We start from the raw sequence: 14,949 nt of genomic DNA on the forward strand, positions 1-14,949 counted from the left end.
GTAGATCGTACCTGTTGAGCAGTTCATTAATACTGAAGTTGACAAAAAATACCATCTCAAAAGTGGGGACTTTCTCTTACAAAATTATGAATTGAATATCTCGTTTTGCAGTGTTAGTCTAGACATGTTCTGGAAAAAAAAGATGCTTTCCATTTGTAAAATTGGAAAAAACTTCACTTGCAGCACTGTGAAGTACTGTTTCGTAGTAGTTTAATAGTAGAAGGCTGTCTCAGAGTTACACACAGCAGCACATAGGAGAATAATTAAAGTCCTGAAGCTACTGAGTCCCACAAGGGCGGCGTCACGTCATGACTCACAGGCTGCTGTGGTGTGATGTGAGGTGAGCGAACAGTATTAACATCACCCCAGAAGGGAGATGACGGAAGGTTACTGCAGTTCAACCCCCCCAAATAGAAAAAAACATTCATGCTCCACGGCTCAGAGCGTCTGACTTCAACCGGCCAATCAGCCTCGAGGTCCCGACTTGTGATCCCCCCTCCACCAATGGAGCGAGCCTGCGGAAACACCTGAGTTTCTAAAGTTAGACACGTCTAAATGGGAAATGTGATCTGGTAAAAAAAAAATAATCGAATAGTAGTAACGAGTTGAGCTGCATTTGAGCCTCCGGCCTAACAGACAGTCATCGCAGAGCGTTCTGCACAACAAGGTAAAAAAAAAAAATCTAATAATTCCCGTCATTGAATGCAACACACCTGTCCACACCCTGGTGGTTGAGAAGCTCCACCTCCCAGGAACCGCTGAGGCATGCACCTACAGGGGCGAAGCGCAGTGGACGCGGGGATTTAGGACAGCCAGGAGGCGCCGTGTGGAAGGATTCCATCGGAGTCCTCACCGATTCCAAGAGCTTTGACGCAAAAGAAAAGCAACATCTTTGAATACAGTCCAAAGAATGTTCAGGATAGAGGCTGTAACGAACAGGGCTTTACTAATGAATCGTGTATTAATGCGTTGTAGAGGAACAAACCATTCCCAAATGTTCAACATTAATAGTTTAATTATTAACAATTTTTCATTATGTATTTGTATTAATAAATTCAGCTGACAAAGGTAACTAAGGTTGCTCTTTCTAAAAAAAGTCATGATATATTTAAGAAATGTCGAAGTAATCATAGTTTCTCCCTAATAGGTGAACGTATAAATCACAATGTTTGAAGAAATCTTGATCCTCAGCTTTGAATGAGTTTTATTTGAAAAAGATAGCGACATGAGTAAAGTAAGCAACGTGGATTGTATAAATATCTGTGCAACAATGAGCCCACAGAGGCACTTTACTGCCTTCTGTTGCCATGATACAGGAAACTATACAGCCTTATGTCCAGCTGCATGTTCTAATTTATTAGTTCATTTTTGTTACTATCATCGTATCATCAGATGGTCTAATCTAAAACAATCACTGTTTTAAAAAAACTACTCTAGTTACAAAAGGATAACCTGGGTAGAAGCATCTTTAACACAGGGTGAAGCACAGATTTAAAATCAATTGCAGCTCAACATAAATTAATGTAATTTTTTCCTATGAGCTTCCAGGTGAACTCAGCAGGGAAAATCTAAATTAAACAGAAAGATGACAATCCCCGTACGGCTTCCTTCTGCAGCCCTCGTGGCCCAATCAACCGGACAACCGGTTACAGCAGATGAAGAGAACAATCAGTTTCCTTGATGCTTGTCAGGTTTCTCCCCGTAGAAACTACACCGACAGGACAGATAGTGAGATCAACGCAATTTTTAGTCATACCATTTCCCTCCCTTATTTGGACGTGGGAGCTGCTAGTCCCGGATGTTTCGCTTGGAGCACTGCTTGTGTTTGAGCGAAACGTATTCAAGGACAAATACGCACCAGTGGGATGTGGACTTTGAAAATGCAAGTAGAAACAACACCTCGATTCAAACTTTGTATATTACACCAACCGTTGAATTGACACAAAGAATCACGACCCTGCGAGTACATTCATTTTATCCTAAAATCACAGATCGCTACATGACTCCACCACGGTGCTGAAACCAGCCACCAGGGAGGAATATGTAGTGAGTGATGAAGACCACAATCCGCAACATCATCAGTAGTTATTCTCGTCATCGAAGCACGTCATTGGGTCAAAAAGAAATAAATACATATATAACAGTATGATAACACTGAAGTGTGGTTGGTGGTGGTGGTGTCACCCCCCCCCCTCTTCCCAGGGATTACACGCCCAGCTTGTTGGCGATGGTCATGAGCACTTTGAGGATTGGCATGAAGGCGGAGATCTCGCTGAAGTTGCTACTGCTGACCACCTGGGTGTGGACCTCCAGGCCCCGCTGGTAGTTCTGGCTCGCCACGCAGCGGCTGATCTCGTGCAGCCCGTTCAGAATGTTGTGCGTGAGCTGAGGGAACATTATCACATGTTACTACGTGGCACTTGATGTTGAGCCCATAAAAGGTCAGAGAATTCACAGTACCCACGAAGACATCCTCGAATAGCTTGTGTTGGTCAGACCAGCAGCCCAAAATTGTTTGAGTTACCACGTCTATGCTGTATTAGCTAATGAAGGAATGTTCACAGGGTCTTTTGTTTGGATGGTGAATGGTTGAATCTGTGGATGAGGACCTACCCAGGCTTTGCAGAAACTAAGTTGGTCCTTCATTTTATTATCTTGTGTCAATCACCAGGTGATGTGGTTGTTCACTTCTACCCTAATCTGTTTTTTGCCAAAGAACCAACTTGACATCCTGGAGATATTCTTCTAAGCGGTTTGCCGACCCTTCTGTCCGCTTTGCTCTCTAACTGCTTTTTTTGTTGTCCCAAAAAACAGATCGTATTAGAGTATAAAGTTAATGACAGTGTGGCGTAGCTCTCAGTTTGATGGTGGAGCAGCTGGGTAGTAAAATATCTCTACTGCATGAAAAATGTATTTTCCTTGATAATTAACTTTGTGCTTGTGCATGTAATTACTTCTTACCGACTGCTCTCTCAGCTTGTCGTACAAGTATCCCAAACGCTTGGCTGCATCATCAAGTTTCCTCTTTGTTTGCTGAAAGAAAAACCCAATTATTTGTAGTAGTCGCTTTTATACAACAGAACCCAAACTTTCTCCTTGAATCCATGCGAGAATTATTGCAAACGGTGCAAAAAAAAGAGTGACACTTACTGGGTCTCCCGCGGCGAGCTGGCAGCGCTGCACCAGGCTGTCAAAGGTGGATTTGAGGACGGCGTGCTCAGCAGGGATTTCCTTCTGCTCCACCCGCTCCGCCGGCAGCTGCTGGAGAAGCTGAGGAACAACAAGCACACAAACGCAAGGGGTGGAAAAGTGCTTCCGAGAGAAATCCGATAACATCCACTTGTCCAACACAAACCTGAACGCTGGGCTCCTGGGGGGCTCCGGGGGGGACCTGGGCGTGGCCGTGGGGTTGAGGACCCTCCATGGGGAACCCCATCACAGGGGCAGTGATGGGGGTTGGTGGCGTGTAGTTTTCAGGGAGCTGAGACAGTAAGATGCATCCAGTCAGGGACAAGAAAAGAGTCAATCTTTTAATGGTTTTACTTTGGCTACTTTGAGGAGGAGAAGGAACTCCAACACAAGCTTACCAAATGTTCAACTTTACTTTTGGGGGTTTAACAGGTTGCAGCACTTGTTTGCTGAAAATTAGGTCAATGAGAGCACAGGCCCATCTCTCTGAGGGTTTGTCACTCTGCATGACCCCTTTCAAATTGCACTCAGTCTTTTCATCCATCAAATGTTCATCAGTGCAGCTTAACGAATGGACACTTCATTAGTGAATTGAGCAGTTTTTCCGTTGGATTATTTAACCTGGCCCAAACTACAGCAGATGAGAGCAGATCATTTGAAATAGAATGACTAAAGTTGACCTTTGCTCACAGCCTTAGTTGCTGAATGAAGAAGTAAATAAAGGAAACACATTGGCTTCTAACATCTAATTCATTATATTTTAAAGAAATGAATACCTTCTTCTTTCTGGGTCCGCCTCGTACTGCTGGCGGGTCATTCCAGCCTTCCTGGGGTCCTAAAACAATGAAAGACAAGTGAGAATTTGAGTAGTGACAGGTGGCATTCTTTTGGGCTCACGCTCAAGCAGTCAAGGATTGTTAGCACAAAACAACCTCTTTGAGCCTGGTGTGGTTGTGTAGCTGGCAAAAATATTCATTAAGCAGAACACTCTAGCAAACTCATGTACTAATAAGGCAGCCAAAGTGGAAAAATGTCCAGGCAGCATCCTAATGATCACCCAACAGCAAAAGATATCTCAATGCTAAATTATACTAGACATCTCACAGATATAATGGTTGAGCTAAAACATGTCTCTCTTTAAAAACGTCTCCACTAGACCATTCATAGGCCAACTGCTTGAGAAAATAGTTTATCAAGATACACACCGCACACACACCACATCAAAAACAGAATTCAACAAGCAAAAACGATTTAATCAAAACAAAGCTGGAAAACTCAACATTTCTGAATTCTGTTTTGCTCTTGATGATTTATAAATGCCAAAGCAAAATAACTAAAGAAAAACTCATATAAAATAAGTAAAGCCTGCAAGCCCTTTGTTTTTACCTTATTTCCTTTAATAGACTTAATGAATACTTTGTGGAAGATGTGGTTTTGATCACTGTGTTTTAAGCTGATGTGTATATAGCCATACAAATTAAGTCACCATATTTCCTTCAAGCTTACAGCGGCACAAGCAAACACTACCAAAACTACACTGGTTGACCAGAAAAATAAAAGAAACCCTGTATTATGGACTTTAATATAGGTGTGTTTTGTGTCATACAATTATTTCTCTGGTCACTCAAGTGTATTTTGTGTACATTTCGATGCACTCTTATTCCAACCCTATTGGTGTCACCTGGAAGGTCAAACTGGGAATTCAGCCAGGGAACGAATCCTGCAAGTCAAATGAGGTGCACAGCTGAATAGGATTCAATAAACCAACAGGTTGCCACTCCATCTTTTACGTGAGACCTACCCGTAGTAGGAGGAGCAACAGCTGGGGCCGAGAAGGGCTTTACAGCAGGAGCCCCCGGGCCGCCCTGTGGGTACCCTGACCCGAGAGGGGCATAAGAACCAGATGCCATGGGGGGTGCAGGCCCCTGGTGGTGGAGGCCCCCCGGGTACATGGGACCTGTTTGGGAGCTGGGCGGCATGGGGCCCGTAGGAGAAGAGATAGACGGCATGAAGCTCGTCGGTGACATGGTGAGCATGCCTCCTGGGGTCGATGACTGAGGCGATAGTGGAGGTCCGGATAGGTTAGCAGCTTGCATCGAAGGACCTGGCGGAGGGAAGACTGAGGGTCCCCCAAATGCCATGCGCTGAGGCTGGAATGACTGATGAGGAAGGAAACCTAGGAAAGGAGAGGTGCCATTCCATTTAACATACATGCTTTACATTTCTCCAGAACCAATCATCTACTTCACTTTTAACAAAACCCACAGCAGCTCGTTTCGCAGATTTTGTGTGATTTAGACACGCTTTATAACATAACTAACATAACATTTGAAGAAACATTCAAACATTGCTTGCTCTGCAGGAGTTAGTACGTAGTCAAGCATATATTAAGTAGTGGGTAGACAACACAATTGGAAGCTTAATCAAACTAGTGTGTCTTACCTTTAGGTTTAATGCTAACTTCAAACATCTATATTGTTATGACGAGCAAAATACATCCTCCGCTAATCACTAGCGCACAGTTTAAAAGTGATAGAGAGGCCTTATCCGTACAATGTTCTTAAAGTTACAGAACCCTGTTCAGGGTGTGGTTTTTTTTGATCCGTGGGAAATAGGTGAAAGTTTAATACAACATCAAACCTGGAGCCGGAGCAGGCTGTTGAGGGTAAGGTGGCCTCAAGGCGGGGCGGGTCGCATTGGGCGGCAGTACGTGAGAATAAGGCGGCAGATCGGGCCCGGTGTGGGTTGGAGGTTGGGGGGTAAATACCGACGGCATAGGAGGCTGCTGTCGGGCAGTCTGGGAAGGAGCAGCGGGGTGATACTGACCCTAAAGAGGGAGATAAAAATAACACTATGTTTTAAAGAAAAGTTCAGACCTCAATAATTAGGTGGGAACGTTTCGGATTTGATTGATAATAAATGCATACCATCAATTGTGCTTTTGGTGTTGGAGTGTGAGCAACCGGACTGTCCACAGGCTTGGCTGTGGACACATTGACTCTGTTGAGGGATTTGGGATGGTGCTGTCCTCTAGCAGCCTCTTCCTGAGCGTGGAACAGCCTGTCTTTTAGCATTGTGATCCCAGCCTGGGAAGACATCATTCTGTCAACACACAATGTTATTTACCTGTTTTGGGGATAAGAAATGTGCTGGTTGCCATTATGCTTACTTGGCCCGAATTCTCAGGCAGATAGGTCATGGCAATGGCCAGACTGCCCTCTGCAGCCAGTATGCCAGCATAGCAGGTTAGCTTCTCTGCCAGGATGGGGCTCTGGATCTCAACCTCGCTGTTGCGGAGGCGTTCGATTGACTTGCGCAGCATCATCACTTTTTCAACCAGATCCTGAAAGATAAGCAGACAGGCAAAGAACGTCAGATGTCACTGTGTGTGTCCATGAAAGTGCAGCCCATGAAAATATCCGCTCAAACTTTGCACATCAGAACAAGCAACCACTCTTAATTCATCACATATCAGTGGGATCCAGTGGGACGATAATGGCGCATGGAGCAGCGTGGTGTGCTGGGGACTGCAAAGTTGACCGTTTGAATCCCAGCTGCTCCACGTGCCATGTTGAAGTGTCCCTGAGCAAGACACCAAACCCCCAAATGCTCCCCAGGCAAAATGTAGACCATGGGTTAAAGTTATGTAAGTTGCTTTGGATAAAAGCAGCTAAATGACATGCAATGTAATGCATCTGGTAGACAAGTAAGACGTCTTTGCAAACTGCATTAATGAACAATTACATCAGTTTATACTATTGTATATCAATTAGTGGGTTCATCTAAATAATGAATTCAACAACATTGCTTAATTTATTATTATTATTATTTATTTACCAGCTCAACAAAAAAAGTTCTGATATTGATGCATTTTCAGTGCTTCGGGTAGATAAAACAGATTAAAAGGAGTGTACCTCTAGACCAAGAGGAGAGGAGCAGTCTTTATGTAAGGCCCAGCACTCCACGAGCTTCTCGATGTTTCCAGAGCAGATGTAACACAGACAAGCCTGCAGGCAGCGCTTTTCCGTCCTCTCACGCTCCAAACGACCTCCCAGAGTGTCTACCAAGGAGAATTGCAGAATACAACGTTGTTAAAAAAAGAGAAAGCGAGAAGGCAGAAAATTAGGGCAGGCAGGCGGAGTACAACGAGAAATGATTTTCAGCAAGTAAAGCAAGTATTCTTTAAAACGGCACCATTTGTCTGGGAGCGACGCAAGCCGCAACACGACCGGAGCGCTGCCGCGTTCGTGAGCCACTTACCACACAGGCGGGCAAAATCCTCGGGGTGAGCGTAAGTCAGCAGAGCAGCGAGGGCCTCCTTCCAATTATCTAACTCACAGCTTTGCACTATGTCCCTCCAGTTCTGCGTCACCACCGATGAAATGAGCTACATTTGAGACGGACACATTTAATTAATTTCATTTAATCTTCTCTAGTTGCACAGAGTGAAACAGAAGGAATCAAACACACATTCTTACCATTGAGATGCTGTTCTTTTGATTGCTCAGGTAGTGTTGCTGAGTTTTCTTGAGCAGCTCCTCCCCTCCGCTGATTGACAAGAGGATGGCTTCAGCGTACCGGCCGCCGCTAAGACACAAATCCACGGCTCCCTCAAAGTTACCCACCAGTAGTGCCTGGCTTATCAGACCGTCGGTGTCTAAAAAGGAGGACAAGGTCATTCACCATCAACACAAAACGCACTTACATTGGCAATTATGGAATCCAAACACAGCCTTTTTATATTGAGATAACATTTGTTGCCATCAAATCATTAAGAGTGGGTGGGAATGAGGGTTTGGTGGCGCGTGGAGTAGTGCTGGCAGTCACAAGGTTGGTGGTTCAAATCCCGGCTGCTACATGTGCTATATCGAGGTGTCCCTGAGCAAGACACCTAACCCCCGATTGCTCCCCAGGCAAAGTGTAACGCAGGGGTTATAATGCAATGTAAGTTGCTTTGGATAAAAGCGTCAGCTAAATGACATGTAACGTAATGTATTGTAAATTACCACATGATACAGGGATCTGGAAATTGGAGTTTTCCTTTGGAGTCAGACTGAATAAGTCCGTCGGTGAAACAGAACCAGAAGTTCTGGCGTCACCAACAGCAGATGCCGCATCCGACCTCTGTAAGCACAACAACAGACATTTTACAGTGGACAAGAGCTAAAAGCGTGGCATGGAAGAAAGAAAACAAAAACTATTTGAACATTTTGCTTGCACAGTTGCAGACCTCGGTGGAGAGCCGCTGCATCTTTTCTGCCAGATCTTTGGCATCAACCCCATGTCCATTATGCTGAAAACTCTTCCCCAAGCATTTCGAGATCTGAATAAACATAATGTATTTATGTTGAGTGACATTAACATGATATCAGCTAATGGCTACGTTTAAAAATCGGAGGGCAGAATACCTTTTTCTCCAGTTCATCTTTGCTAAAGCCCAAAAGTTTGAGGAATTTCACACGGGCTTCATCCTCAAAGTTCACCTGTAAACAGACAAAGTAAACATATTCAAAATGAAAAAAATGGTACTACTCTTTACTGTCTCAATGTCAAGAGGACGTTAGGGCCCACCAGAAGGAACTTCCAAATGTCCTGCTCTGCGTCCGACGTGGCGCTCTGGATCTTGGCCTGGCAGTAGTTGTTGAAGGAGCCCGACTGCAGCGCTGCCTGCAGCTCCCTGGAGCGCTGGAGGAACTCCGTCTCCGTGGTAACCTGGCTCATAAACACTTGTCTGGGGACGGGCTGCGGGCTCTGCACTGGAGGCAGCTTGGGATTCTCAAAGGTTACCAGCTTTCCACCGAACTGAAAAATAAAAAACACAGCACAAAATCAGTTGTCAACTCTTCTATCCTCATGCTTATTAGACATATTTATGTTGCACTTACAGCAAAAGAAGCGCCCACAGGCCTGCGCACCCACTTAGGGGGCTTCTTCAAAGGGTAAACTATAGTGTCCTGCACTGCAGGCTGAGGAACTTGCAGAGGGGGGAGCACCTGCCCTGTACCAAAGGGGTCCATTGAATCAAATGAAGAGGAAATCTGTCAAATAAAGAGTTTGGTGTTAAAAACAAGCACAGCTCTTTGAGGTAAAGCTAAAACAATTATTCGATTGACAGCAACTATAATAATATCTTAGGATTGTTAGTCCTCCATGATTGAAAACTGAGTCTTTGGGTTTTGGATACGGTCATCAGATAAATTAATCTAGAAAACCATCATTGATTGTGACCACGCTACATCAATCATTTAACTATCACAAATATTCATTATTATCCACTAGCCAATGGCCCCAAAAAACCCTTCACGCCTCCGCCATCTTGTGGTCAAACAAGGCAGCACAGCACGGCTTTAGGACAGTAACTACCTTATCTGCTGAACTTTGCTGCTGAGCCTTCAAGCTTCCTCCCATAACAGAGTAAACAGTGATTCTGCCATCAAATGAGGCAGCCGAAAGAAGGGCTGGATTCCTGGGGCACCACTGGACATCGAAGCACCACTGATTTGTTGTTGGAAGCTCATAGATGACCTAAAGTGAGGGGGAAAAGACACAATAATCCACATCGTTTTCACTAAGTCATAATATGCCATGTAATTCAGGCATAACAGAGAAGCAGCAGTGGATTGTTCCATACATCTCCAGTGTTTGGATTCCAGCAGAGGATCCTGTTGTCCTTAGCACTACTCAGTAGGAGCTCAGAGTCAGCCTGGCTCCAGGATATGGACAGAATCCCCCTGTAAGGAAACACAAAAGAAAGTACGTTAGGTATATTCAGCAACATGACCAAACTATCTGAAAGAAGCATAAACCATTTAAGCCTGACCTTGTGTGGTTCTCAAAGACTTTAAGGGGTGAAGTGGCAAAACGGAGGTCCCACATCTGGATGACCGGCATTCGGTCATCTTCAGAGGCCAACACCAACTGAGTGGCAACATCAGGGTGCCAGAGCATTCCTGAACAATGCATCTGAAACAGATTTAAGAGGATAAGATACTTTCTACAGGGAGGCAATTACATCGTGTTTATTTTCTCCATTTTCTCTTCCTCCCTCCATAATGTTGGAGCAGATAGTGATTGAATCATGAAAGATAAATTTGCAGCGTTTTTGTCAGACGAGAACTAAGGACCCAAAGCAATTTATATTAAAAGCCACAAACCCTGTTGCTGTGGTCACTGATCTTGATGATTGGCTCGTTCTTTCGCAGATCCCACACAACTGCTTTCCCACTGGGGCTGGAAGAGGCCAGGATGTGCTGAACCTGCCTGTTCCACGACACAACACTGATGTCTTCAGCAGGCTGAAACAAACAAACGCTGTCAAAACTAACCTGACTTGTTTTAAGACAAACAGACAATCAAATGCAACAAACATTTCCAGTGTTTTTATAGTATTAGCCAACATACATGAAACTACAAAAGGTGAAGACGAACAAAGCTGCAAGTTCGGGTCTGTATCAACACAACAAATCAACTAATTTTATCACAAAAGATGTGTGAACTATCTCAATCACAGACGCAGACACACACATACACACCTGCGTCTTTGCTCCCGGTGTCATTGGACTGTTCAAGTTGTTTAGATCCCAGATATATATCTCTGAATCATTTGCTCCTGAAGCAAGGAGATTACTCTGATAGAGAAAAAATAAATTAAGAACGATTATCAAACATGTATAGCAGCACCAAGAAGGAAGTCCTTCTCTATAAAATTGATCTGAAGACCTTTACCTGAAAAGGGTTGAAATCGAGTGCTCTGACCGGCCCTGTGTGTTTGTCAGATTGCCCCACTACTGCCTCTGCACCGGAGCTCATTATGACCTCTGGGTCGTATACAGTTAACGTGCCAGTTTCACTGCCACCAACAAGTCTCCCTCCAGTACCATCGGCTCCCATTCCGAAATTCACCCATACGATACTGTGCAACCTTTGGAATATGAAACGCAAACAGTTATTTCTTATAAATGGAACTGAGAGATAGCAGTCCCTATAACACCAATTTAATTTCAAATGAGCCACGAAATAGTTTAAAGTACATGCTTTTAAAAACTGTAAAAGATTGATACTAATAATTTACCTGTTGGAGGTAGGTAAGGAGCCTTTGAGCTGCATGTCCAGGGATGGATCTGAGAAATCCAACTCAAATATCTCCAGGGCAGCTGTGGTGTTGAAAGAGGCATCAAGCTGTTGTGCAGATGTTCCTAAGGCCAGGTGGATGGGGTGGTGCTCCGCAGGACTCCACGCTTGGTGGGCAGTCCTCTGGATCTCCTTCAGCCTCATCTTATTTAATGATTAGGTGCCTTTAAGTCCTGGACAAACGAATGGACTCGACTACATAAAAAAAAATGTCTTAGTTTAACAATTGGTATTACGTTAACATTACACTCTCAAGTACCGTACACAGCTGCATTCACAAATAAAATGTTTCATTCTAACTCAGCTCCAACAAGGTGCCATCCTGACAGGTTGTCTCCGACTATTCCCTGGAACTGTGGGCTAACGTCCACTTAGCTGTGCCCATCCAGGTAACTTAAAAATGTTAAAATGACACACAGTATAGGTCAACCGGATGTTAGTGAATTCCGATCAGTTGCGGTGATCAAAATTACGTTAAATTGTCGCCAAAGCACTTGTAAATTAATTCAACGTGAACTAAGTTAGCTAACCTGAAATGTAACGCTAGTTAGCTAATGTTAGCAATCACAAATCTACCTCTAACGTTAAAAGTCGTACACTTAACGTTACCATAAACATTGAGCACTTTAGTTAAAATCTGATTGCCACCATTACCAAACTGTCAGTTCGGTAGTGGTTGGTTGAGTTATTATGCATGCTACTACGTACAAAGCCCTATTAGCTGACAGGTTAAAGTCTCTTGCCTTCAGCGCCGGGTATTTCCAGTGCATAACCGGAGCCGAGGCTGCTTCTAGCTAGCGATCAATCTTACAGCCACCACCCTTGCTTCCACATTTCAAAAAACGTGGTGTAAGACACTATTAGCCACAGAAAAGAAAATATGCATGCTTTGAGAATAACTCACTTCAACTTTGCTGTTCACCGCCTGTGACCGCCTCGTCGGCATCCGCAACAAACTGGAGAGCTAGCTTCTTCTCAGCAAAGCGAGCAGCTTAGCCACAGGCGAATTTTGGCCCAAAGTACCTCGCCGTGTTGTCACTGATCTACGGAAGCCGACGCGGACATGTATCATACAGTAAGATAACCCCAATGTCTCCATTGACCCAAAAAATAAATAGTTTAATACATTGTATGAAGCTTGAATTGTAACGATGGCTCAAAGAGTTGTGAATATGTTTTTGGTACATCAAATTAAAAAAAGTTGTGAACAATGTGACAGGTTGATAGTCGTTCTATACACAAAACAACCACAACAGGTACACGTTGAGGAATGTGACTTAACACAAGTCTTTATTCTGGACAGAAATATATATATACACAGTGGAGACCGATAGTAGTCATTAGATTTTAAAATGTTTGATTTCCTCTGGTTGTTTATCCGGATCTCCTCCGTTCTCCAAGTACAGGTTGTTAAAGGGATACTGTTTCGGTGCCTGCAAGAAAGACATATGCTTTTATGAAAATATATGTTATTAAGGAAATCACAATTTAACATCCCATTTACACAAGACACACCACTAAAAAAATAATAATAAAGTGTTAAAAATATACGTTTAGAAAACATTACAACAGTCTTGCTTACATTGAATAAAAGTATTAAACAAACTAAATGGAGTGATTTTGATACTGACGAAGGCGAGCTGGAATGAGTACAAATAATTACATCTAGACTATTTGCTCTTCTTTTAGCTAGTTGGAAATCATTATGCTGTACATTATGGCTTTTTTACTTTAATCGATTGGACATTTGTAAATCTCAGACAATTTGTAGCAGATTTTAGTTGAACAAATTGTGGCTGTGGGATATAACAACTATACTACTAACACAATGTATTATGCTAGATAGATATTACGCATGTACCAGTACATAGTATATCAAAAATACTTGGAAGCATTCTGTCACTTCTTGCGGTAAGCAAGCCAGCAGGCTTTTCTTTTTATTATGACCTCCAATTGTCTCCACAGTGGATATAGGAGTAAGGTAAATCACAAATCAAGAAGCAATGCCATAACAAAACAGTATGTTTCAATTAAAATCCATAAGGCATGCCACAATTCATACTTTGTAAAAAGAGAAAAAGTATGCGATTTGGGACACAAGGTTCAATACTTAAGTGGGAGAATTGTTAGTTTGCTGTGTTCTTAAACCTGTCCCAGATATTTAAAATAAGTTGATTCATGCAAACATAAGGGTTGCAAAAATAAGTTAGACAAGAAATTACACCAGAGTGATGAGATAAAGTCACGGAACTCGTAGCTTTGTGATATTGATTAATTTATCTGGCAATGTCCCATATCTTTACAATAGAATTTAGTACAAATAAGTAAACCCAAGCATTTATGTGTACTTACAATAGGTTGATAAGCTGGTATTTTCTCCCCAACGTAGAACATAAACAGCATGAACCCGATGAAACCAAACAGTTGTTTGCACATTGTGGACCAATCCACAGGACTAGGAGATGTATCCACACGGTTCCTGATGAACATGTCGAAATCCCAGTGCAACTAAAGATAGAGCACCATCACGTATTAATGCATGTCCTCAAAATGTTCACATTCAAGACAGAATTATACAGAAATAATACCATACTCAATGTGTGGTGTCTCTAGTGCAGTAGCAATAAAATATAAATGAACATAACATTTAACATCAATAATTGCAAATGGTGGCAGCATTTGGCTTTATTAATGGCTGGCCATTTTGAATATGGGTATAGGAGTTGAACTTTTGCATCTGATACAACAGCAGGTCTTCATCATCTTACCGGCTCTCCCCAGTTCCTTCTCAAGTCAGGATGGTCCCACTGGTACCAGGGGTCTCTCTCACACTGAGACTTTTCTGGCAACATTGGATAATCACCAAAGCTACAAAAACACACCGATGGCAGTTAGTTAATGGCATATACTAGCTTTATTACCGGTGATTAAGCCAGTGGTTAAGCATCAGGCAACATAGCTATACATGAGCTGTAACTTTTCATTACAGCAAAGATACAAAGGGCTGTTTAAACTATTTCGAATGATTGGCTTTTTATTTTCAAAATAAAGCTCACCCCTCGCCCTTGTCGGGATACGGCTTATAGTCCTCAACCGTCATGCTGTACTTCTTTGCTGCTGCAGCTGTCTCATCGGGAGACGTCGGGCAAGGGCCAGGCAGGTCACCCTTTGACACACCGGAGGCTGAAACGATGGAATTTTTCAAGACACAATTTTGAATAAATAATACGCAAAAGGAAACAATAATAAAGAAATTAAAATGCGTCCAGCCTTTAGCCTGTGGTTGTAACGTTAAATGTTACAAGAAGCTTCATACTCAAATTAGCGGTAGCTGCTCAGCTAGCAACAGACAACACTAGCGTGTCAAGGTTACTTTCATTTGAGGCTTTAAACTGTCACATGTGGCACGTTTCTAAACAGTAATGTATCAGAAATTATAAACGAAAGCAATGCATTCACTAACCTGCTCTACGTCCCGACAGAAGGGCGGATACGCCCGGACCGTTGCCTTTAGCGAGAGCCTGGGCCCACCGTCGGAAACCAACTCCAGCCATGTTTACTGGCTGCTGCCGTCCGGCACACACAAGGAAGTACGCATGCGCAAGATTTGAAGTAAGGGTCCCTGTAAGG

General features: G+C 43.2%; 2 protein-coding genes across 3 annotated transcripts; both read right to left on the reverse strand.

Annotated features, from left to right (window-relative positions):
* Positions 1 to 1,187: 1,187 nt before the first annotated feature.
* sec31b (SEC31 homolog B, COPII coat complex component) lies at positions 1,188 to 12,385 on the reverse strand. Of its 2 annotated transcripts, XM_062560153.1 has the most exons (26): positions 12,224 to 12,385; positions 11,261 to 11,514; positions 10,915 to 11,110; positions 10,722 to 10,817; positions 10,344 to 10,484; positions 10,010 to 10,152; positions 9,821 to 9,920; positions 9,553 to 9,714; positions 9,075 to 9,227; positions 8,761 to 8,991; positions 8,598 to 8,672; positions 8,420 to 8,512; positions 8,196 to 8,313; positions 7,668 to 7,846; positions 7,450 to 7,576; positions 7,104 to 7,249; positions 6,359 to 6,532; positions 6,117 to 6,275; positions 5,830 to 6,016; positions 4,991 to 5,365; positions 4,871 to 4,909; positions 3,966 to 4,024; positions 3,356 to 3,481; positions 3,151 to 3,270; positions 2,962 to 3,033; positions 1,188 to 2,385 (listed from the first exon to the last, which is right to left on the reverse strand). In XM_062560153.1, exons 2-26 carry the CDS (start codon positions 11,461 to 11,463, stop codon positions 2,206 to 2,208), a joined length of 3,654 nt encoding a protein of 1,217 aa, XP_062416137.1. In that variant the 5' UTR covers positions 11,464 to 11,514; positions 12,224 to 12,385; the 3' UTR covers positions 1,188 to 2,205. The 2 variants fall into 2 exon arrangements, with proteins under 2 accessions (XP_062416137.1, XP_037319571.2); XM_037463674.2 differs by lacking the exon at positions 4,871 to 4,909 and having other exon boundaries at positions 12,224 to 12,382.
* A 193-nt stretch (positions 12,386 to 12,578) lies between these two features.
* On the reverse strand, positions 12,579 to 14,937 carry ndufb8 (NADH:ubiquinone oxidoreductase subunit B8). The gene is made up of 5 exons (XM_037463675.2): positions 14,783 to 14,937; positions 14,376 to 14,502; positions 14,088 to 14,187; positions 13,672 to 13,827; positions 12,579 to 12,752 (listed from the first exon to the last, which is right to left on the reverse strand). The coding sequence occupies exons 1-5, from the start codon at positions 14,871 to 14,873 to the stop codon at positions 12,660 to 12,662; spliced, it is 567 nt and encodes a 188-aa protein (XP_037319572.1). The 5' UTR covers positions 14,874 to 14,937; the 3' UTR covers positions 12,579 to 12,659.
* Between the last annotated feature and the right edge of the window lie 12 nt (positions 14,938 to 14,949).

Source organism: Pungitius pungitius, chromosome 21 (assembly GCF_949316345.1).
Source record: "Pungitius pungitius chromosome 21, fPunPun2.1, whole genome shotgun sequence".
In the NCBI taxonomy this organism is placed as follows: Eukaryota; Metazoa; Chordata; class Actinopteri; order Perciformes; family Gasterosteidae; genus Pungitius; species Pungitius pungitius.

Coding starts and splice junctions, on each gene's coding strand:
- ndufb8 (XM_037463675.2), bottom strand. CDS start 14,873: ATGGCTGGAGTTGGTTTCCGACGGTGGGCCCAGGCTCTCGCTAAAGGC. Junction 14,503..14,782: donor TCTGTCGGGACGTAGAGCAG/GTTAGTGAATGC, acceptor CCATCGTTTCAG/CCTCCGGTGTGTCAAAGGGT. Junction 14,188..14,375: donor TATCCCGACAAGGGCGAGGG/GTGAGCTTTATT, acceptor GTGTTTTTGTAG/CTTTGGTGATTATCCAATGT.
- sec31b (XM_062560153.1), bottom strand. CDS start 11,463: ATGAGGCTGAAGGAGATCCAGAGGACTGCCCACCAAGCGTGGAGTCCT. Junction 7,577..7,667: donor AAAAGAACAGCATCTCAATG/GTAAGAATGTGT, acceptor TCTCAAATGTAG/CTCATTTCATCGGTGGTGAC. Junction 3,271..3,355: donor CCCAGGAGCCCAGCGTTCAG/GTTTGTGTTGGA, acceptor GTTGTTCCTCAG/CTTCTCCAGCAGCTGCCGGC.